Source organism: Salvia hispanica, chromosome 3, assembly GCF_023119035.1.
Source record: "Salvia hispanica cultivar TCC Black 2014 chromosome 3, UniMelb_Shisp_WGS_1.0, whole genome shotgun sequence".
NCBI classification, from domain to species: Eukaryota; Viridiplantae; Streptophyta; class Magnoliopsida; order Lamiales; family Lamiaceae; genus Salvia; species Salvia hispanica.
In genome coordinates this window covers 23,019,365-23,042,259 of record NC_062967.1, presented here as the reverse complement: position 1 = coordinate 23,042,259, position 22,895 = coordinate 23,019,365, and the positions used below count along the sequence as shown (strand labels likewise).

General features: G+C 33.0%; 3 protein-coding genes across 3 annotated transcripts; all 3 read left to right on the top strand.

Moving 5' to 3' along the window:
- Positions 1-12,065: 12,065 nt before the first annotated feature.
- Positions 12,066-18,363, top strand: LOC125215230 (condensin complex subunit 3). Its single transcript, XM_048116591.1, has 12 exons — positions 12,066-12,451; positions 12,840-13,043; positions 13,235-13,380; positions 13,559-13,827; positions 14,304-14,398; positions 14,988-15,135; positions 15,210-15,649; positions 15,794-16,305; positions 16,383-16,443; positions 16,555-16,827; positions 17,431-17,692; positions 17,837-18,363. Exons 1-12 carry the CDS (start codon positions 12,086-12,088, stop codon positions 18,169-18,171), a joined length of 3,111 nt encoding a protein of 1,036 aa, XP_047972548.1. The 5' UTR covers positions 12,066-12,085; the 3' UTR covers positions 18,172-18,363.
- A 348-nt stretch (positions 18,364-18,711) lies between these two features.
- On the top strand, positions 18,712-19,316 carry LOC125215231 (15.7 kDa heat shock protein, peroxisomal-like). Its single transcript, XM_048116592.1, has 2 exons — positions 18,712-18,847; positions 18,927-19,316. The coding sequence occupies exons 1-2, from the start codon at positions 18,715-18,717 to the stop codon at positions 19,229-19,231; spliced, it is 438 nt and encodes a 145-aa protein (XP_047972549.1). The 5' UTR covers positions 18,712-18,714; the 3' UTR covers positions 19,232-19,316.
- A 2,029-nt stretch (positions 19,317-21,345) lies between these two features.
- On the top strand, positions 21,346-22,019 carry LOC125215199. Its single transcript, XM_048116546.1, has one exon. It carries the CDS (start codon positions 21,420-21,422, stop codon positions 21,807-21,809), a length of 390 nt encoding a protein of 129 aa, XP_047972503.1. The 5' UTR covers positions 21,346-21,419; the 3' UTR covers positions 21,810-22,019.
- The last annotated feature ends 876 nt before the right edge of the window (positions 22,020-22,895 follow it).

The following is a 22,895-nucleotide window of genomic DNA, read 5'->3' as shown; positions in this document are numbered from 1 at the left end:
AAGATTCCCTCCTCGACTACCTCGCCCACGCCTCTCTCATTATCTTCAATCCAAGAATTACAGATTACTCTCATCTTATCACATGCCCTATTTATGCTTATGTTATGCTCTTTTATTTTTTATATTTTCTTTGTTCACTATAGTAGATGATAAAATTTTAAGATAAAATATGAAAGAAATATAAAAAAAGAAAATATTATTAGAAGGAAATATGATCATGCCAATTTCACATAAGGAGAAACTTACTAAAAATATAAGATTATTAATTTTTTTTGACCTTTGGAAATTGAGATTGATAGAGGGAATATAATGTATTATTGTGTCTACTATTATATCATAATTAAATTCATATCCGAATTATATGGTTTTTATTAAAATTATACTCCTACTAAAATTTACATAACTAAAATAACTCTAAATTTAAAGCTCTAATTTCTGATGGAGAGCTTTTAGAGATCATGGGTACTTTTGTAATTCAGTCTCGTTCATTTACAATTTAATGATTACGTCTCTCGTTCACATTTGAAAAATCCTCATTTGATATCGTCCAAGGTCGTGGGTAGTGCATGGCTGTCGCCCTCTTATCTTTAAACCATTTTTTATACTCCATGTTTGTGATACTAATCTCATGCTTTTAAATATATAATGAATATTAATTTGGTTACGGCGAATTCAACTTTTAGTGCATGTATAAGTACAAAAAGGCATTACAAATGCAACTCCTCCGCCAAAAAGATAAAGTTATCTAGTAATTCCATAACCCACCGTTTAGTCAATACCTAAATAAAGTAGTGAACCACAACCACAGGTGTATATTTAATGTTTAATAGTATTCCCTCAATAGAAAAGAATGGTGTACAAAGATGACACTTATTTTTGGATACTGGATTTAATTTCATAAATAACCCCCAAATGTTCCAATTCTTATGGTGAAGAGTTTGGTGGTGATGAACCATTGAAATCAAAAGTATGCGTGACTTCTTCGTTCTTCCCGTGATTTATTCTTGGGCAGATTAAAACAAAAAAGAAAATCATCGTTAGCTAAGTCACCACTCTTCAAATTCATACAATCATCCAATTTTTGGATTTTATATATGCCCTTTTTCATATAGTACATAAAATTTTGCATATTTGTGTAACATTATAAACTTTTGATGCGTCAAAACTTACAAATGTTAAAAAACTTTTTGAAAAGGCCGAAAGTTTTTCATCTTATACTGCCTAGAGGATAAGGCTAATGGTGATGTATATGTTCTCATCACACATGTATTTGATAATAACGTAAATTGCATATCTAAAAATATTTCATAAATACTAAAATTATAGGACGCCATACTATATGGAGTACTAGTATATTTGGCCTCTTTAACCCAATTGATGAGATCGTTCCCTAAGGGCCTCAATGCTATATTTGATTGAAATGTCGTTTACTGTATATTAGTATAGTTTTCATATGGTGGAGTATTAAATTTTAACATTAGTATAGTTTTCATATGGTGTATTAAATTTAAACATAAGTAACATTTGTAGCTTGTATTAGGTATACCACGTCTATGAAGAATCGTGGTATAATATTTCAAGCTTTTAAATTTAATATTTTGCATATCTTAATAATATCACAATTTATGTATCTCTATTTGTATCTCTATTTCAATATAGTAAAATTTTAGTAGTCATTTAAATATATAAAAATTGTCAAATTCTAATTAGTTTATTTGAAAGTAAAGTATTAAATCTAGAATTTTAAAATTTATTAGAATACATATTTTTTCAGATTTTAATAAAACATTACCAAAATACAATATATTATAATCGGATATGATAATTGAGATAAACTAAAATTTTGTGATTAAATATTATGATTTCAATCACCAATTTTTTTAAAAAATTTTATAATTTGAATGCCTATTATAAAAATATAGAGTATTAAATTTTATACTTGAAATTTATTATGTATTTGTGTTTTCATCATTGTATAAATTTATAAAATAAATAAAACAGCTTAAAATATTAAAATATTATTTCAACTATATATTTACAATCTTAGTTAATTTTTATATATTAGCACCGACTTATTTACATTTCTAGTTCTGTTCCTATGTGTACCCCACCACAACATGGGATCCCATTCCATTGGTGCTTTTTTCCTACTCTTTTAGAATTTTATAAAACCATTAGAAATTATGCAAGTTCTCAATAGCAACACTATGATCGAAATGACTTTTGAACTCTCCAACACAAAACATTTTAGTTGACATTCAGCAATTCAAATCCTAATATTTATGTATTAAAAGATTTTATTAAAAAAATAGAAAAATTATACTTCTTTCGTCCATAAAAGTAAAGATACTTTTTTTTGTTTTGTCCATATCATAAAAATATCCATTTCCATTCATAGAAAATTCTAATAAACTAATTACATATATATACATCAATTATTTTCCAATTTATTCCACTAAAGCCTTCATTACATACTAATAATACGCAGGTCCATTGGCAGAACTAGGTGAAAGAGACAAGGGGCTTAAGCTCCTAATCAACTCATTCTTTAAAATATTTTCTTTAATAAACTTTTTAAATCCTTCTAAAGTTTGTGTAAATTGTTATACAAAAGCTCATTTTAACAATCTAAATTACTTAAAAATATACTTTCAATTAGTATTTGAAAAATATAGTATCTACACGAGTTCTTTTTGAAATGAGTTAGTGGAAGGTGAGACCCTATTACCATTTATGGTAAAAGTGAACCGGGACTCTTATTCGTGGACGGACTAAAATGGAAAAACGGGACTTCTATTCGCGGACGGAAGGAGTTACTGTGCTAGGGTATTATAGTTTGGAATTTGTATAACCATCCCTTATCTCTATCGATTGTCTCCGTGTTTTATTCGCATCTAGTTGTTAATTGCTTTTAATTATTTTTAGTTTTCAAAAGTTTCCAAAAAATTCTCGTTTCTCCAGATAGTAATTGAGTCTTAGTAGAAGATAGACAGTGTGTGTTTGCCTTCCCCGTATTCGATATCCGATACTGACCTTTAGCTATACTATTCCTACTCTGTATACTTGCAGGTATTTATAGTGCTAAAAAATAGTGCATCAGTGGGTCCCACTATCTACTAATTATTATTTTAACTATCCTTCTCTTTATCTCTTTTACTTTATCAATTATGCATTAATTCACATGTCATTAAAAATGTCTTTATTTTTCAAGGACGGAGGGAGTACTATATTTGTTTTTCCATTAAATTATAAAATACTACTCCCTCTATCCCACTTTTGGAGTCCCAATTTACCATTTTTGGGTGTCACAATTTAGGAGTCCGGGTTGGAATATTCCATAAATGGTATTAGGTCCCACATTCCACTAACCTTTTTTCACTCACATTTTATTATAAAACTAATATAAAAAAGTAGGACCCACATTCCAATATCTTTTTTCACCAACTTTCCTTTACATTTCTTAAAACTCGTGCCGAACTTAACTGAGACTCCTAAAGTGGGACGGAGGGAGTAATATACATTTATTTATATATTAAAGAGTGAACTACATAAATGGTACCTGATCTTTCACTTTCGCATATAAATGGTACCTGATCTTTATTTTATATCGTTTTTGGTACCCAATGACAAAAATAACCCTAGGTACCAAATATGTGATTTTTTTTTCATGGAGGATATTTTTGGAAATTTCAATTAAATGGTACCAAATATGTGATTATTTTTTCTTCCTTTCTTATTTCTCTTTTTCTTATTTAGTTCCTTATTCTTTCTTTTTTCTCATTTTCTTCTTTCTTTTTACTATTTTATCTTACATCTTATTGCATTATATAAATAAAAAAATAAAATATATCTAATTAAATTAGTTATTTAAATTAATTAAATTAATTTATTTTTTATTAAATTATTTTATACTCATTTTAAGGTTAAAACACGTAACTAATAATATTCAACTTTTATATCATTACAGTTCACAATGTTAAATTTTTATTAAGGCTATATTGATTAGTTAATAATAATAATAATAATAATAATAATAATAATTAAATTAATTTATTTTTTATTAAATTATTTTATACTCATTTTAAGGTTAAAACACGTAACTAATAATATTCAACTTTTATATCATTACAGTTCACAATGTTAAATTTTTATTAAGGCTATATTGATTAATTACTAATAATAATAATAATAATTATTATTATTATTATTATTATTACATAATATTATGTGATTCATAATTTATATAATTATACTATAATTATTTATTAATTACTATTAGTTTTTAGTATTATAATAATAATATTATTATAATATTTAAATATAATTATAACTATAATTATATTTAAATATAATTGAATGATATTAAAAATAAATTAATTATTAATTTATAACATCAAAATAATAATATTAATATTGATTAATAATAATAGTATAAAGAATTAGGAAAATGAAAGAAGATATTATAATATCACTTTTGGTACTAATTTTATGGATGCCCAAAATATCCTTTATGACATCAATGAGAAAATATATTTGTTTAAAGGTCATTTTGGGAAGAAAATTGCATCAGATACCAAAAATGTAATTTATAGGTACCAAAAACGATATAAAATAAAGATCAGGTACCATTTATGTAGTTCACTCTATATTAAAATATACTCCCTCCATCCCCCAAATTTTATTATAGTTTGATCGGGCACATGTTTTAAGAAATGTAATGGAAAGTGGGTTGAAAAAGTTGGTAGGATGTGTGTCCTACTTTTAAAATATTAGTTTTATAATAAAATGTGAGTGAAAATAAGTTAGTGGAATGTGAGGTCCACTGTAAAAAATGGTAAAAAGTGAAAGTGACAAATTTTGTGGGATGAACGGAAATGGAAAAATGTGCCAAAATTTCAAGGACGGAGGGAGTATATCTTAAACACAGGACGTAAAAAATTAAAGAGGTAAAACGGAGATTATTCGTAATTTGGGATTGGACGGACAATCAATATTATTTTAATATTCTGTTGGTTTGTATTTAATTGAAGTTGTTTGGCCCAAGTCCAACCTTTATGCATCCTTAATATGACCCATTATAACTCTATATAAAAGGAGATTAGAAAGAATATTTTGACCCAATTCAATCACAATTTTTGTGACCACTTTAACCGGTGGACGAAAATTTATGTCTTCACAGATCTCAAATTCTATCTTCTTTTTTTCTTTTCTAGTTGAGTCCTTCCGATTCTGACAAGCTTTCACCGTTACCTTGATTTATAATGCTTTTGCAATGGTCATACTATATTATTATTATTATTATTATTATTATTATTATTATTATTATTATTATTATTATTTATTATTATTATTATTATTATAATTATTATAAAGCACAATATCTTGTACTCTATACATTTATTGTTTATAATCAAAACAAATTTCATTAAAGTTGGCGGGAAAAGAGTGAATCAACAAGGAGTCTAGCTGTAGATTGTGTTTTCTTTTTTGTAATAAGTTTGTCTAAGAAATGTTTATTTATCATGTTTGTCTTTTTCTTGTACTACATGTTTTGGGGATATACATCCAGTCAGATAGAAAGAGATTATTTCATTACATTTATATTTTTGTTTACATAATTTTTGGTATAGATTTGGCTAGTAACAGAATTGATCATGAAAAAATCGAAGGCATTGAAATATGAGAAAAAAATGGTTTATCTTGAAAATTTCATGAAAAACCATTTACATGGTCAAATAAATCAGCACTTTCATTTGCAATATGAAAGCGGCTACACTAATAACGCCCTTCTAAAAAGATATCTCAATTTCAAAGATATCACAATATTGGTTCATGCCAAGGTAAGAATCTGAAAACTAGTATATTTAACTCTTTTAATCACCTTTTGTTTTTAGAACTTGAAATATTTTAGTCCATTGTTTTTTTAGACATCTTCAGTAATAATTTCTATGTTAATTGGATGGAAATTTCTTTTTCAATGACAACCATTTATTTCTTGTAGATATTCAAACATTGAATCGGTCATGTTTGTTATGTTGATTTATTTTCTTGTTTGATATGAGATTGATCAATAGTTGTTATATCTTGCAGGAGTCTAAAATACTCATAATAGGAGATAATGTCGCATCTTATTTAGTGCCAAACAACTCATTTGGTGAGATTGCAATTTTTTGCAACATTCACCGGCCTTCTACGGCATGCGTAAATGAAGAATGTAGACTTCTGCGCATCGATAAACAATTTTTCTGCAATATTCTTGAGAAAAATGTCCGTGATCGGTTAAAAGTCTTGACAAAGTTGTTGGAGGTAATTAAACTATAATTATGCATTGTTGGCTCCCATTTTACTTCAATCTCTTAGCATAAATGAAATATTGTCTTTCTTCAAACCATAATATACTTATAATAGGGAAATATATTTGATGATCTAAGGAGCATTTGGAGTACCATATTGATAGACAAAAGGCTAATATTGTTGTGAGATTGAACACTATAATTCTTCAAGGAGATCTGTATCAAGTTAAAATGATTATTAAGCCTTGAAAAAGGATCAAGAGAAGGACAACCCTGGAATGGTTTAAACTACCATTAATATTTGGCACTATTAGACACTCATTTTATGCTTTTTATTTATAATTATAGTAGTATTTTAATATCTTGGTGTACTTCTTGTTGATTCTGTCCTCTTCTTATTATTTTCTAACATGCTTTCAAACTGTTTTTGACTTCACATGGACATTGATTTTGCCTTCAAAATGGTTGCAATCTGATCCCAATGAAGCTAATATAGAATACTTCATTTGTCTATGAAAAATAGTTCTATTTTTTTTTGGGACGTCCAAAAAAAAGTCCTATTTTTTAGAATGTTTTTATCTTATGTAATTTAATTTGGAGGGAATATTTAATAAGACAATGTGTGGATATTATGAAAAATCATTTAGGAGATGTCGGTGATTTGGGTAAATTAAGGAATACTTTGATTTTCAATTTCTCAAAACAAAATGATACAATTCACCCATATTTATAGGAATTCCTTACTTAATTTTAGAATTCTCTACTCTATTCTTTATATATTTTATATATCTAGTTTTTTCTCTATAAAAATATAGATATTTTGTTAGATAATACTTCCTCCGTCCCTTATTAATATATACCATTTGACTTGGCACGAATTTTAAGAAATACGGTGAAAAGTGATGGAAAAAGTTAGTAAAATGTAAGTCCATTTTACATTGCAGATTTGTTCTCACAATATTGCTGACTATTGTTTTGTGGTGTGTAGTCTTCAGTGAATTCAATTACATTAATACTTACACAATACAATATAATTAATTTGTAATTTTACACTATTGATTCGTGATTGCATCCCCATTAATTGGATATTGCCTCCTAATGAGTTCAATTTTGCAAGTGCACTATGTGCAGTGAATGCTTCACATATTGCGGTACAAAACAAAAAAATATTATTGTTTATTCCCTGACTACATTTCATCGAAATGACGAAAATACCCAGGCCAACAATTTACAATACGTTAGACTGCAATCCGTACTCTATTCTCTAAATTTAATCCTAGGCATCCATATAAGAGATCTAACGCATCTCATTGATGGTATGGTGTTAATTTATCTATGGTGTCACCATAGTGTGCCCCTACGTACATATTATATAAATACAGATGAAGACTATACAATTGCTTTAACAAAAAATAAAAATAAAACAAATAGAAAGGAGCTTTTATGGCTTCATCGTTTGTAAGTCAAATAGACTTGGACACCCATCCAAATAATGTGCATATTTAAACTTTACAGTTTCTCTTTACTAGTGTTAACACCCGTGCTATACACGGAACATAAGAATTTCAAAAAATGAATACAATTTTTAACGAATATATAGAAAATTACATCTTGAAGCAATATGAAGAATTACTAATTACTAAAACATAAATGTAGTTATATTATCCCACTATAAATGAAGAATTTATCATTTCCTTACTAATGAAACATTTCAAACTATGTTGATAATTAGTAATACAATTTTAATTCATGATTTAAGTCGAGTAAAAAATGAAAAATAAATGACAAAGAAATGATGTATGACTAATGATCAAAGAGTATAAATTAATTAGAATAAGATATACAAATAAAGAAAATACATGTGAGTAAAGATCAAAAGAGTAAAAACAGATAATTAAAATAAAATAGTCAAATTAAATATTATTGCGAAGTCACGAAGATCGATCAAAATTATGTTTTGTTGAATGAGTCTAAGAGAGTAAAATAAAAGCATTTACAATGTACGTACTTTGTGGCTTGTGCCAAATAAATATTAAAGTGTCATATGTTGTAGTTTGTTCGGTTTGTAAAATTATATACTCCTAGTATTCTAATTAGGAGAGATTTAATTGAGAATCCAATCTTATTTTTATCGCATGAATGTGAGAACCTTTTTTAGCCTTGGATCGCCAAGATGTAAAGTGGATGACATGTATTCCTTCAATGGTTGAAGGCAGTTCGAATTGAACAAAATTTCACTTACATACGTTTTCAAACACAATGATTAAATGCAGATTTTGGTTTCGAATCAAACGAAATTTCACTTACATATGTGTTCAAACACTACATAAATTTAATAGAAACCATAGAAAAATCAGAACAATAAAAACGAAACTAAATATATATAAAGATATATTTACGATATCTTTCAAAGGAAGGTTCATTAGTACAATCGAAAACCAGGCAATATATATTATTTGGATAAGGAATGAATCAATAAAACATGTTGTACCAAAAAACTAATGGCTATTGTGTTTGGAGGATTGAAATATACCTCAAGATTGCGCTATACAGACTCTCTCAGAATCTGCTACTTGCATTTTTAACCCATCACGAATATTTTCTCTATATTTTTATTCTTAAGGTTCCTACTTATCTCGGTCAAAATCCTTATTTCTTGTAGAGATGGCATATCCACACATTTGAAATGTTTTTATGCTTCAATATAAAATTTATTTCAATACATCTATTTTGGGCTCAAACAAAGCATAATGTGTGTTGGTGATGGTGATGAATTATTCCATTACTCGAGCTTTGTAATTCAATAGTTACTATTTTTTTCTCTAATTCTAAGAGAAAGTGAACGCTGTAATTGACTAGAAAAATGACCTTTTGATATATCTTAACTAAGTTTTTTTCTCATAATGATTTATTGAGAAATAAGTGCAACTCGATCAGAGGTGGTTAGAGTAATAACGTAGTAATATAATTAAGCTAGCATGCGAGTTACTAAAGAAGAATCGATACCATTGTATTAATGATACTAATCTTATACAAGGGTCTTGATTTGATCCAGCACCAATCAAGTGAGAGGCAAATTGTATCAACATATCGAATAAATAAATTCTATCCGATGATGTTTGAGAGAAGGGAAACATTTTCAATGCCAATTATGATATTACAATGAAAAGAAGCCGCAAATTTGGCGGACCACGCGTGATATGGCTGTGGATGGTGACAACCACTAATAAGGTATGCCGCTTAAAGCATATAATATACTCCCAATTGATTAATTTGGTTAAAAAAAGATTACTAGTGTTTTATATTTGGGACTTTACGCGTATTTATAAAAAATATCCATGATTTTGTGTTTTCACTAAATGCCACCAACATTCAATATTTTCCATAAAATGTCTCATTTTAGAGAAATAGAAAATGTATTGACTAAAAAGTTATTCATATCGTCATAATTAGGCATGTAAATATTTTTTCCCCTCAACACACACAACGACGTCATTTTAATAATAGATAGCAAGTGTTCATATCGTTTTGCCTTACCAATTTTTAACGTATATACTACTACTAGAAAATATCTCTAAGTTTTAGCATATAGAAAATGTCTTCAACTTTTAAGGTACTTAAGAAAATTTTCTCAATTTTGAGAAAAAAAAAAAACAAAATTAGAGTACAAAGCACTACTAACCCTTCTTATTTTTTGTTAAAACTTTCATGTGTTAAGTTGAAATTTTTGTATGGCGTGACATTTTCTGAAATATGTTGAAAGCTAATACATATGACGAAAAACAAAAATTAGGGACATTTTTTGAAATGCATTGGATATTGAAGATATAAAATACTACGAATCCGAATACAATTTCTTACCTGATTACATCCGATTATAAATCTACAAAGTTAATTATCCAAAGTTCATGATCTAATGAGATAACTCTTGTTTGCTAGTAGTATGACATTATTGATAAAGATTTACGTTGTCCTCGCGTGCCACTAAATTTTGAAACTGGCACGTAATAAGATCGTAGTATGCTCAAGATTGAAATCTCTTGAAAAAAAATACTACTAGTATGCTATGAGAAAGAAAGAAAAGCTAGAAATACTATAACACCATCTATATTAGAGCTTATGTAGCAAGGAAAAAATCTACCAAGTGTAACAATATTGTCACCAATATCAAAATCGCATATTAAATTTTGATTATACAGAAGAGACTCAATGGAATCAAGTTTGTTCATGCAAAAAACCCCCAATCATCCTCCTCTTCAACCATGTTATAATCATCCTCATCGTCGTCAAAATATTCACCCTGCCCATAATCACCGTCATCACCGAGTTCACCGTCATCTTCATCTTCATCTTCATCTTCCTTCTCTTCTACTTCCTCCTCTTCATTTTCTTCCTCATACTCCTCTTCAATCTTAACAATTTGATCAAGTTTGTTGAAGTCTATTTCATTGCCCAACTTGATTTTCTTTACAATATGCTCTCCACAAAGATCATCTGCAGGCATGTCATCTTTATCCATCCTTATTAAGTGGCAGAGTGGTTCCTTACCAGTTGTTACTTGCAAATTCTTATCCAAATAACTCTCCATGTCTAGTTTTTTGCGCTTCTGTGACCAGCTTACGAACTGAGAATACTTCTCTACTTCTTCCATAGAATACGTCACAACGCCTATCTTAACATCCGGAAAAAGATCGAATGCCATTTCCTTGGCTCTAGGCGGCCCACCATGGCCGCGGCCACCCCTTCCTCTGAATGACATAGTACTAAATTTTAAGCTCACTTCAGTGTTTTGAAGTAGAAGTCCTCAAAATGTTCGAAAATCCCGGTGCAAGGATCTCTTCAGTTTGCTCACTATCACACACACCCCAATTACTATTCAATTTATTAATAGAGTAGTAGTATATAATACATTTCCCATTTTTTTTCTAATTGCCTAAAACTTCTTGATATAGTAACATTTAATAGCTAATTAATAAACTTATTCATAGGTTGGTCCATAATCATACAGATTCTTGTAATTCAACCAAACAAAATCCAACGAGTCTCACATTATATACACAAGCGTATCATAAGTATATGGACCTATGTTGAAAACTCTTCATCCAACCATTACTGAATACTGCAGTGTACACCTAGATAAGTACATTTAGAAAATTAGTTAAACTTGATAATAAATCATCGTAAATCTGAATCTATAATAAAACACACAAACAAGTTCAATATACTCAACACTAACTGAAGACCCAAGTGTCCAATTTAATTCAAAGGCTAAGCTGGTAACCCGGAAAGTAATTAAAAGCAATTCAACTATCTAATTTGAATATTTTGATGCACAATTCATCAACATATTTAAATAATAATTAAAAAAATCATCTTATCCTGATCCTAGTTGCATAATTATAAGTATAATCAATTTGAGTACAATATCCAGAAATCGAAATCCAAATTGATTGCAGTTTTTGTCCTTCAATTATTCATCAATACGAAGCATATTCAACAGAATAATCACATAGAAATAAAATTCTAAATCCATGAAAGATGACATACGGGAGAAAGAAGCGGCGGCGCAGCAGTCGGAGCGGCCTAATTTTAGGAATGAAGTGGGCTTATAAACCACAACCTTACTAGTTTTAAGGCCCATCTTGACTACCAAACTAGGCCCGAAAAGTAGAGACCGTTTAAAGGCCCGTTTGGTGAAAATTAGAATTGTTTTCCCGCTTCAAATTGAATTCACGAACACAAAACCATTTTCAAAAAAGCAAATCCCGAAAAATTAAGCAGCTAGAGCAACAATGGCGATCGGTCAATTGGAAGGCCACCGGAAACTTTCCGCTAAAATTGCTGCGATTCTCCAGGAAGTTAGGTCTTCCAACGCCACTCACAGACGCAAGCTCAAAGAAATCCTCGCTCTTCGCTTGTCGTCTCCGGCCGAATTCTGCAGAGCGTTTTGCGAAGCCCTAGTACCACTTTTCAATTTCCAGAGGAGAAACTCCTCCTCCGAGCGCACCATCAAGTTCGTCTCCACTTTCGCTTGCTCCAGCGCCGAGAAAGACGACTCCGCTGATGAATTTCTGGAGAATTTCCTCAGGTTTCTTCTGCTGGCTGCAACTGCGGCGAATAAGACTGCCAGATTCAGGGCTTGTCAGATTGTTTCTGAGGTGCGTTTTTGGGTTTATTTGCCTGTATTTTCAGTGTTGTTTACTGTTTCGATTTTCGTTGGGTTTTGTGCATTTTAGTTATACTGATATTCTTCGCCCAAATTTTTTATGGCGAAAATTCCTTATAGTTAAGTTAGAGCCGAGGCTGCAACCAAAACGACCTTAGCTTTTATGATTCCATTCTGCTGTTTCTGCCAGTATCTGGAATTTTGGAGTTGAAAATGCACGTTTCAGAAGGGACGGGATGGATTTTTTTTCGAATTAGACTAGCAGCGCTTAGTGTTCCTAGCAGATTCGTTTTCTGAGTGTGAACAATATGATTTGAATTAAAAATTTTATTTTATTTATTAGTTATAGAAAGTAAAGGAACATCTTTATCACTGTGTAGATAATTATGCGGTTGCCGGATGATATGGAAGTCAGCAGTGAACTTTGGGATGAGGTGATAGAATGCATGAAGATTCGTGCGGGTGATAAGATACCCACAGTTCGAACATTTGCTATCAGGTCTCTTGCGCGGTTTGCAAGTGATTCAGAGAACCGTGACATTCTCGAGTTGTTCCTTGAGAAGCTTCCACTGGAGCAGAATGGCGTATGTCTTTCATTTATTTGTCCTAGCATCATATGTTTGTAACTTTTTGAGTATATATCTGGATGATATGCTTACACGATTCTTCCCGACCTTCTGAATCACTTTTTATAATGCTGCTCAAGGAGAATAATTATTTCTGCACATTTCTATACATGGTATGCTACTTGAGTAAGTCTGTAACAAATTTGCAGGATGTTCGTAAAATTATTGTGCTGTCTTTGCCTCCTTCAAGTGAGACTTTATCAATGATAATTGATTGCACTCTGGATGTCAACGAATCTGCCAGGAAAGCTGCCTATTGTGTTCTAGCAAGTAAATTCCCATTACAGAGCCTCAGGTAATTCAGTCATTTAGTCTTTTGTTTCACCTTGTGCATCTCTGATGCATGGTTTCTCTATTAATTTCCAACATAGTTTCTGCCTATTCAGTTTGGCCTCTATTTTCCTGATATAAATATATAAAAGTACATATTCTACGTGCTTATTTTGTGGCATATTCCTTATCTTATATTTCAGCATCAAGCTCAGAACAACTATTCTCCAGAGGGGCCTTGCTGAGAGATCTGCAGCTGTAGCAAAGGAGTGCTTCAGGATGATGAAGGATCAATGGCTTGAAAAGTGTTGCAATGGAGACCCTATAGAACTGCTTAAATTTCTTGATGTTGAAACCTATGAATCGGTTGGGGAGACAGTTATGTCCACACTTCTGAAAGCAGGATTAGTTAAACTGCAGGATGGTCAAACTCTCCGGGAATTCATTGCACCTGGTGGTGACTCATCTGAAGGTGAGCATTGCCATGTTGCTTGATTTAATTTTTTGTATGTGACTGAGTGTTTCTTCTCTCAGTTATCATTTTTATTCACCACAAAAATTATTGCTGTTTGATTGCAATCAAATTTTCTTTGAGTCCAGAAGATCTCGTGGGACATCATAACAGGTTTTAGAAGTTTGTGTTGTCGTTATTACTTATCAGAACTTAAATTTCTTATGTCTTTGCATCACCCAGATACACCGTGACTTAAGGTTTGCTAAAATTTAGCAAAATGTTCTGGTTGATACGTAAAATCTGATAGGTTGATTTCAGTACTCAATACTCCTATTATTTAAGATCTAAATCAAACCTCTCTTTACGGAAGTTTGGACATTACTATAACTGTGTAAGGGTTCTATTTCTTGAATTATCTGATTGTGGAATACTTGTGTATAAGCCTTGTAAATTTGTTCACTCTAAGTCTTAAGTTTTAATGTCTTCCAATACAGAAGGAGGAAACTGCAGTCACAACATTGAGCTAATGGATGCGGAAGTTGCTGTTTTCTGGAGAGTGGTTTGTACGCACTTGAACATAGAAGCACATGTAAGCATTTGGTGTTAAATATTTTGTTGATCCTGGATATTTTTTGCTGATTTGATAGGAAAGGTGTCAATTCATATATTTTTGCACACGTGAGCTGAGAAAATCTAAATGCTAAGCATGCTTTTATAATGATTAACATAATTTTTATTTGATGTTATTATAGATGGTTATTTATATCGAGAGTTAGATGATCTGTTGTGAAAATGTTGTGGTATGCTAGACATGTTGAATATGGGTTTACATGTTCACCAGTTAAATGGTTTCACTCAGCTCATTATCAAGCCTTTCTTTCTGTTAGGACGTATATCTTAGAAGCATTTCTTGTCTTCTTCTTTTCGCTCCTCATAATCTTATTGTTAATTCCTTTGGGCCTGAAACATATAGTTGAGACTTTACTACATCCTATCCTATCACTTGATTTTTCATCAAACTTTAATAGGAGCAATTAATAATGCTAAAAACTGAAAACCAAGTGACAAAGTCGATGACCATGCATGACAGGATTATATTATCCACCAAATTTGAAGAAGTTACAGCAGTATGTTCATTTTCTATTCGGTTGCTTGACTTTTTTCTCACGATCAATCAGAAAAAAGGTTCCGATGCTGCCATGACTATGGGCACAGAATCAACTGTATATGCAGAGGAAGCTTCACACAACAACGATCTTCTTGACCAAATCCTTCCTGCCTCAGTTTCTGATTATGTTGAATTGGTTAATGCGCACATTGTTGCTGGTGGGTGAACTTCAGAATGACTTTTTTTTTGTATAACTCGAGTGCCGGAAATTTTATGCTATCTAATCTTGCAGGGGCAAATTACCGATTTGTATCCCGGCAACTGCTACTTTTGGGCACGATGCTTGATTTCTCTGATGTTTCCAACAGAAAAGTGGCCAGTGTGTTTCTTCAAGATTTGTTGCATAAAGCCCTTGATCATGAATTGGATGAGAGTGGAAATGAAGTCATCATTGGAGATGGTTTCAATTTAGGAGGGGAGAAAAATTGGGCTGCTGCTGTAGCAGAATTATGTAAAAAAGTCCATGCAGCTGCTGGAGAGTTTGAAGAGGTTGTTCTTAATGTGGTAGAAGAACTTGCTCAGCCTTGCAGGGAGAGGACAGCAGATTGGAAGCAGTGGCTGCACTGTCTTGCCGTGGTTGGGCTTCTTTTGGAAAACACAACTTCATTTCGTCATATGCAGGGAAATGCAATTGATCCTACTGAAATTCTTCATTCTCTATTGCTTCCAGGGGTATGCTTCTCCTGGACTTCTATGGTTTCTTTTCATTTCTTGATTTATGGCCATGTGGGTGGTAGGGTTGCTGCAATTGTTTGGCTGCTTTTATGGTCCCTTAACCTGCAGTAACTGGGTTTTGTTGTTGGCTTGTACATACAGGCAAAGCATTCCAACTTGGATGTCCAGAGGGCTTCTGTTAGGTGCCTTGGCCTTTTTGGTTGGTTAGAAAGAAAACCTAGCGAGGATATAGTAAAGCAATTAAGATGTTCTTTTGTCAAGGGACCCTCTACTGTATCAATAATGGCAGCAAAGGCGTTACTTGATCTTGCAATATGGCATGGCCCAGATGAAATGGATAAAGCCATAAACTGTAATCTCTCATCAGATGTCCATGATGATGATATTTCTTCTACCCAGTTTGAATTTGGTGATGCACGCGAGGATTCAAATTTTGAACTGCTTGATCTGTTGTGTGCGGGACTTGAACATGACTGGGATGATTTAGAAGAGGTTGAAGACCATCAATCAATTCAAGATGTTCTTGGAGAAGGTTTGGCAAAAATTCTACTATTGAGCAATAAATTCCCAGGATCGCATTCTTCAAAACATCATTTGATATTGGCCAAGCTCATCAGACTGTATTTTAGTAGTGATAATGAGGAATTTCAAAGGTTGGTTACTTCTCTATTGATTGGTTGGCCATTTTATATGACAAGAGAACAATGTTTGATTTGCTGATATTTTGTAGGTTGAAACAATGTCTGTCGGTTTTCTTTGAGCATTATCCATCCCTCTCCATAAATCACAAGGTTTGAGTTGATACAGCAGCAGCATTGCTATATTCTACTCAATTAGCACACAAGTGTGCCATTATTTTTTATTTTTGTTTCTCTCATAAAAGCATTTCCCTCAAATTGCAGAAATGTTTGTCAAAGGCTTTCATGCCAGTTATGCGTTCCTTGTGGCCAGGAATCAATGGCAATGCTGCAGGGTCCACCATGATGGTATCCAACATGCGTAAAATTGGTGTCCAAGCATCACGCTTTATGCTGCAAATGATTCAAGCTCCTTTACTAGCTAAAGAGAGTACAAGCACAGAAGAGAATAAAAGTGATAATCCTAGCGTAGAGACTTGTCCCTCACTTGATTTCGAGAGTGAAGAGGAAGGGCTCGCTGTTCGAATTGCAGTAGAGGTATGCTACTTATTTTTGCATTATAGTAAGTACTATAACATTAAGTGGTTGACTTTCTTCAGTTGATTGCTTTTATTTCATTATGATCCTTGCAACTGTAATTATTCATGTCACTGTTTGCGATGCTTGGTTTTGGTATTACGTGGTGTTCTTTGACAAGGCAATGCTTGCATATTCAGTTAGCATTATCCTTTCCAAAGAATAAAAGGGAATATAATGCTATAACAAAGCTTTTTTTTCTTGCATTCCCAACATTTTTGACATGGTTTTTCTTCTTGGCTCCCAACATGTGTTTTTTCTTTAGAGATCGTAGCATTCCCGTGATAGTGCTCGTCTCTGATATCCCAGTGATAGATATATTTTCCTGCATTATCTTTAGCGATACACATGGTGTGATAGCAGATTACCATTAGAAGAATTGTAAGAGGTCTAAAAGTCAATATTTAATGTTCGATAGTTATTGTCTGTTTGTTCTTTCTTTGTCCGTTACATGATCCTTTTCAACATATACGTCTACTTTAACATTTTCCTTTACCTTTAATTTTTAATCCTGCTACTATTTTGTTGGTTTCACATGATTATTTCTTTGTTTTGTTAATCCAGGTGGCAAGTTTCGATGCTAAGAAGACAGCTGCAGAAAAATCATACGTGGCTGCTCTTTGTAAAATACTTGTGTTGCTTCAGTTCCGAGTTTCAGAACAGGGAGTTATAAAACTGATGAGGCGGATTTTGAGTCGTGCCAGTGCAGCTGTAGCAGCTGAAAAAGATCTCACGAAGGAACTGAGGCATATGGCTGAACGCCTAAAGGCAATAGACAGAAATCCTGACGACCAATTGTCATCTGAGCAAGCTACTCAGATTTTAGGTAACGGAAAGGCTTTCATTCCACTTGATTTGCATAGGCTCGAACTCAAGAGTTGAGGAGTATCCATAAATATGAAGCTAGCTTTGTTCTGTTTCATGATCTCAATTTATATTTTGTTGCTTACGATTGTTCTTATGTTAATAGATAAGCTGGAGCTAACATTCAACTTGGATAAAGACGATTCACTGGAAGCTGACCCTACTCCAGCACCGCAGTCAGTCCGGCCAAGACCTACTAGAAGAAGAGCAAGGGCACACCAAGACTCTTCCTCTGATGATGAAGGCTCTCCGACTTCTGTGGTTCCCAACACTCCTGTGATCGGTACTCGTTCGCAAAGGGCTAGTAAGACAGCTGCAATGTCAAAAATGGCAGCCAAGACAACAGTTAAGATAGATGAGTACGGCAGTGAGGAGGATGAGGATGAGGATGAGGCATTGGCTGAAGTAACCTCAGAAGATGATTCTGATGCTTCTGTTTAATCTGGTGTGAGTCTTAATGTTGTGATCAAATCTATCTAACATCTCCTCTCTCTCTCTCTTTTTTTTTTTTTTTTTTTTTTTTTTTTTTTTTTTTTTTTTTTTTTTTGTCTCAGCCATTGGAGTCGTATTCTGATTGTATATTTTGTTCAGCCTGGTGCGCAACTAACAGAATCTTAATGTATTCACTAGTCACTACTTCAATTATGTAGAATGTAAGTACTCCATTGTTTTATGAATCTCATTCAGTCTTTCTAAGCAACCGTTTGCCGCTGAGGAAGCATGTAAGATAATTCTGAGATTCAGAAATAGATAACAGTATTATCAAGTCAAGTTTTTTCTTGACTTGGTCAAAATTTATAATTACATAAAAAAAATGCTAAGAAGGGTCGATATTAAAAAAAAATAAAAAATTACAATGCTCCAGAATATAGTAGAAGTTCAAATAGATGGATATGCCTTGGGAAGCTTCTGGAGACTTTATGAATTTAAATAGCATTCCACAGACAGTTGGACACAGAGATAGAAATACGAGTGATTTGATTGATGGCTGTGTTTGGCGATCCCTTCCGGCGGTTTATCCTGAGCCCCACAGTGTACCGCTCATCGCCCGGATCAACGGCTCTCCTTGACTGGTTCGAATCCCCCACCGCCCACTTGTTCAAAATCAACGTTCCCGGTCAGTTTGGCCTCTCTCTCTCGCTTCTTTCACTTAATTGGAATTCGATTTAGTAACTAACAATGGGTTTTGAATGCAGGATACAACAAGGAGGATGTGAAAGTGCAGGTGGAGAACGGGAACATACTCGTAATTAGAGGTGAAGGTGGGAAAGCTGAGTTCGGAGAGGGGAAAGAGAAAGATATTGTTTGGCACGTGGCGGAGAGGAACACATTTGGAAATGGGAAAGGGGAGTTCTACAGAGAGATTGAGCTGCCTGAAGATGTGAAGCTTGATCACATCAAAGCGCAGATCGACAACGGTGTGCTTACGGTGATTCTACCCAAAGATACAACCAACAAACCTCCCAAGCTCAGGAACATCAATGTTACTAGCAAACTCTGAATCTTCAATCACTCTATGTTTATATATCACTCTCCACACTCTTTAGTAAGACCGTATTCAATAATCATCTGAATTTTCACCATCATCATTTTTCCTTTCTTTAAATTTAAATACTTCCATACTAACAAGATTAAAATCAAACACTCATTAGATAATACGGCAGCGGTTCTCCTACTCCACAATTTCTACTCTATACCCAGCAACAAATTTAAATAATCCATCGTCACTTGTTAAAATTGTCTATAGTTATAATATTATTATATTTTACTGTGAGAAGGTGGAGTAAGAGTGGAGTAGAAATTGTGGAGTAGGATTTCCTCTTAGTTTAAAAACGACGCACTTTCATAATGTATTCAATTCTAAGATTTAAACAGGACTAAAATCCTGTCTAAAATAGTATTGACTCAACTAGGGGTGGCAAAATGGGCAGCGAGTAATAGGTAATTACCATTTTGACTCGCTGTCCGCCGGAAATTGGGTACCCGCTACCCGACGATAACGAGAAACGGGGCGGAATCGGGTAGTGTGTTTTAGAGTTTTGCGGGTAGTGGGTATATCCGCTACCCGCGCGGGTATATTCGTTAGTTTCGATAATACCCATTATTATTAGTATTAGCCATATTCTATCTTTTAATCCTCTCTCTATTCCATATTAATAAAGGTGTTTAAATAGTTAAAGTGGAGAAAAAAAAGTAAATAGTTAAAATATAGGAGTACTTACTTAATAGCCATATATGCATTCGTTTTGAAAAATTAAAAATAAATAGTTAGAACGGAGAAAAAATAAAGTTAGAGAGATAATAATGTAGAGAAGGGTATTTCTATTATTATATTTCCAAAATGAGTGAAGAAATTGAAATGCCTCTATTAAGGGGGAATAATGGAAGTACTTTATATAATCTAAGAGTTCTTTTAAAATATTTTTATATTCTAACGAACATACAATTGAAAACTCACCGGAATTAGCTATAAAGTGTCCCCTCACTTTTATTCTCAATCTATTCAACATTACCATCGATATTAATAAAGTAAATTAGGGAACGTTGACGGTTATTATGATTTTCAAATTTTTTATTAGGATTTTGGGTCGGGTACGGGTACCCGCAATGTCGGGTACGGGATACCCGACACGGGTATCGGGTAATCCCGATATGCCGCGGGGCGGGTATTGGGACAACAAATTTGGCTAAAATGGGTACGGGTACTCGACTTGTCGGGTGCGGATACCCGTGGGTAATCCGTTTCGCCACCCCTAGACTCAACCTTGTTTGATTAATTAATATTGATTTTAGTGATGTTATTTGATAGATAAGAAACTAAGTTCAGACAAAAAATAATGTATTGAATATGTTAGATTATACTCCCTCTGTGACCCATAATATTTATATTTGATGTGGGCATGAATATTAAAAAATGTAAAGTACATTGACTTACTATAAAAATTAATGGAATATGAGGTCTATTTTTTATATTAATTTTAAATTAGTGGAATATGAGATCTATTTTTTAATATTAATTTTATAATTAAATATGAGTGAATTGAATTAGTAGAATATGAGATCTACTTACCATGATAAAAAAAAATGTGACTCTTATTGTGAAATGGACTGAAATGGCAAAATGCGATTCTTATTATGAGATAGAGAGAATATTATATTGTAGACTAAGATGGTATTAAGTTTCCTAAATAAAATAATAAAAAAATAAAATATTAAATAATATTGTAAAGTTATTTTAATTGATAGAGTTAGCTATAATTAAATATTACATAATTATCCACCGAAGCAAACATATTATATATTTAGAGATATAATCTTGACCACCGAACCATCCTAATTATTAAATTATTTTTTTTATTACAAAAATATTTACCTTGTTCAAAAAAAATAAAATAAAATTACAAATTCTAAAAAGATTATTTAATTAATATTGTGCATCAAATTTGGATTATTGACTAATTTAGCAAACACGTCATGAATATTTGCAAAAGAAATAGCATTGGAACATGACAGGCCTAAAACGGCCATGATATTTGAATAATTGGTTAATCGTGGATGTCGGGGATAGGCCCAATAGGCCCATTCAAAGGTACTTTGCTTAACCAAGTCACTCACCGCTCCAACCATTCCCAATTTAAGATCTCTCTCTCTCTACAAAATTCCCCTTCATCTCTCTCAGATCACCGTCAATGGCGTTGGAATGGGTAGTTCTCGGTTACGCCGCTGGCGCAGAGGCCATCATGCTCATCTTCCTCACTCTCCCAGGCCTTGACCCGCTACGGAAGGGCCTTATCACCGTCACCCGGAGTCTCCTCAAACCCTTCCTTGCCGTCGTCCCCTTCTGCCTCTTCCTCCTCATGGACATCTACTGGAAGTACGAGACCCGCCCCACCTGCGACTCCGATTCCTGCTCCCCATCGGAGCACCTCCGCCACCAGAAATCCATCATGAAATCGCAGCGCAACGCGCTCCTCATCGCCTCCGCGCTCATCTTCTACTGGCTTCTCTACTCCGTCACGGGGCTCATCGTCAAGATGGATGTTCTCAACAAGAGGATCGAGAGCCAGAAGCGGGAATGATTCGGAAATGAAATCGCGCGTGTTTTCTTATGTTGGTATTATACATCTATCTCTGTTACGGGATGTTTTAGTGGTTAATTGAGTTTTTTTTGCGTCGTAATTGTTAGGTCTGTGTTTTCATTTTGTTGTTGGTGTATGCTTCATTTTGAATCTCAGTTGCAACTACATTTCCCTAGTTAATATTGAGGGCTTTACATTTGATTGCTTTCATCACTGAATTTCTGATTCTCGTTGTTGGTTTGATCTGATAGAAACTAGTTTCCATGTTTTGGTGTTGAATTATTTATTTATTTTCTGTTGTGAATTATACCTTGCTATTGGATCTCAACTAGAGTGCTGAGAATTTGTGTTTCTCTGATGATCACTAGGCATTTGTGTTCTGGTTTAAAAGAAGAATCTTGGTTACTTCTGCAAATCCAACATGGTTGCCAAAGCATGAAGCTATTGTTGGATTTGGATTATGAAATTGTTTAGTAAGTATTTTAGATCAGGTGACTTTTATGGATCGTAGTTATACCAGTGGATGTGGGTGTTTGCATGATCAATTGAAGTTATGTGTTGGATATGAGCATTCATTAGTGGTGCAGGGCTTCAATGGTGGTTTCACCATAGTGCTAGATATTGTTTCAGTTGGGGGCTATCTTAGTTTGTATCGTTGTGCTTTTGTTGACCAGTCGCATTTATTGAATTAGGCCTATCAGACCTTGCTCTGATGACTAGGATTAGATCAAAGGGTTTAAAGTCTTGCTGCTCTTATTAAATGTGCTTGATTATTTAGAACTTAGTAGCAAATTAAAATAAACAAGCCTATATAGGAGTGCCTTAACCTTTCTTGTTGTTATATTGGTTCCCTGTAAACCTGAAAGCTTTTCTGGGTTGTTAATTGTTCATGCACGATGTTCTACCCAGAAAAGTGCAAGCAACTTATGCCACTCATTGTAGGAAAATTTAACCTTGTTCACCTGAAGTGTAACACTGCCGGGTGAATCATCAAGAAAATGATGTTTATAAGGTCATCAGGTGTTTTAGGCAATGGTTTATACTTCTGAGTGTTTTAGGCAATGGTATATACTTCTGAGTGTTTTA

What these genes read in the sequence shown, in the direction of transcription:
- LOC125215230 (XM_048116591.1), top strand. Translation starts at nt 12,086, where the DNA reads ATGGCGATCGGTCAATTGGAAGGCCACCGGAAACTTTCCGCTAAAATT. An exon ending in ACTTGAACATAGAAGCACAT is followed by an intron (nt 14,399 to 14,987) that starts GTAAGCATTTGG and finishes ACGATCAATCAG; the next exon opens with AAAAAAGGTTCCGATGCTGC. An exon ending in GCAAGCTACTCAGATTTTAG is followed by an intron (nt 17,693 to 17,836) that starts GTAACGGAAAGG and finishes TTATGTTAATAG; the next exon opens with ATAAGCTGGAGCTAACATTC.
- LOC125215231 (XM_048116592.1), top strand. Translation starts at nt 18,715, where the DNA reads ATGGCTGTGTTTGGCGATCCCTTCCGGCGGTTTATCCTGAGCCCCACA. An exon ending in GTTCAAAATCAACGTTCCCG is followed by an intron (nt 18,848 to 18,926) that starts GTCAGTTTGGCC and finishes TTTTGAATGCAG; the next exon opens with GATACAACAAGGAGGATGTG.
- LOC125215199 (XM_048116546.1), top strand. Translation starts at nt 21,420, where the DNA reads ATGGCGTTGGAATGGGTAGTTCTCGGTTACGCCGCTGGCGCAGAGGCC.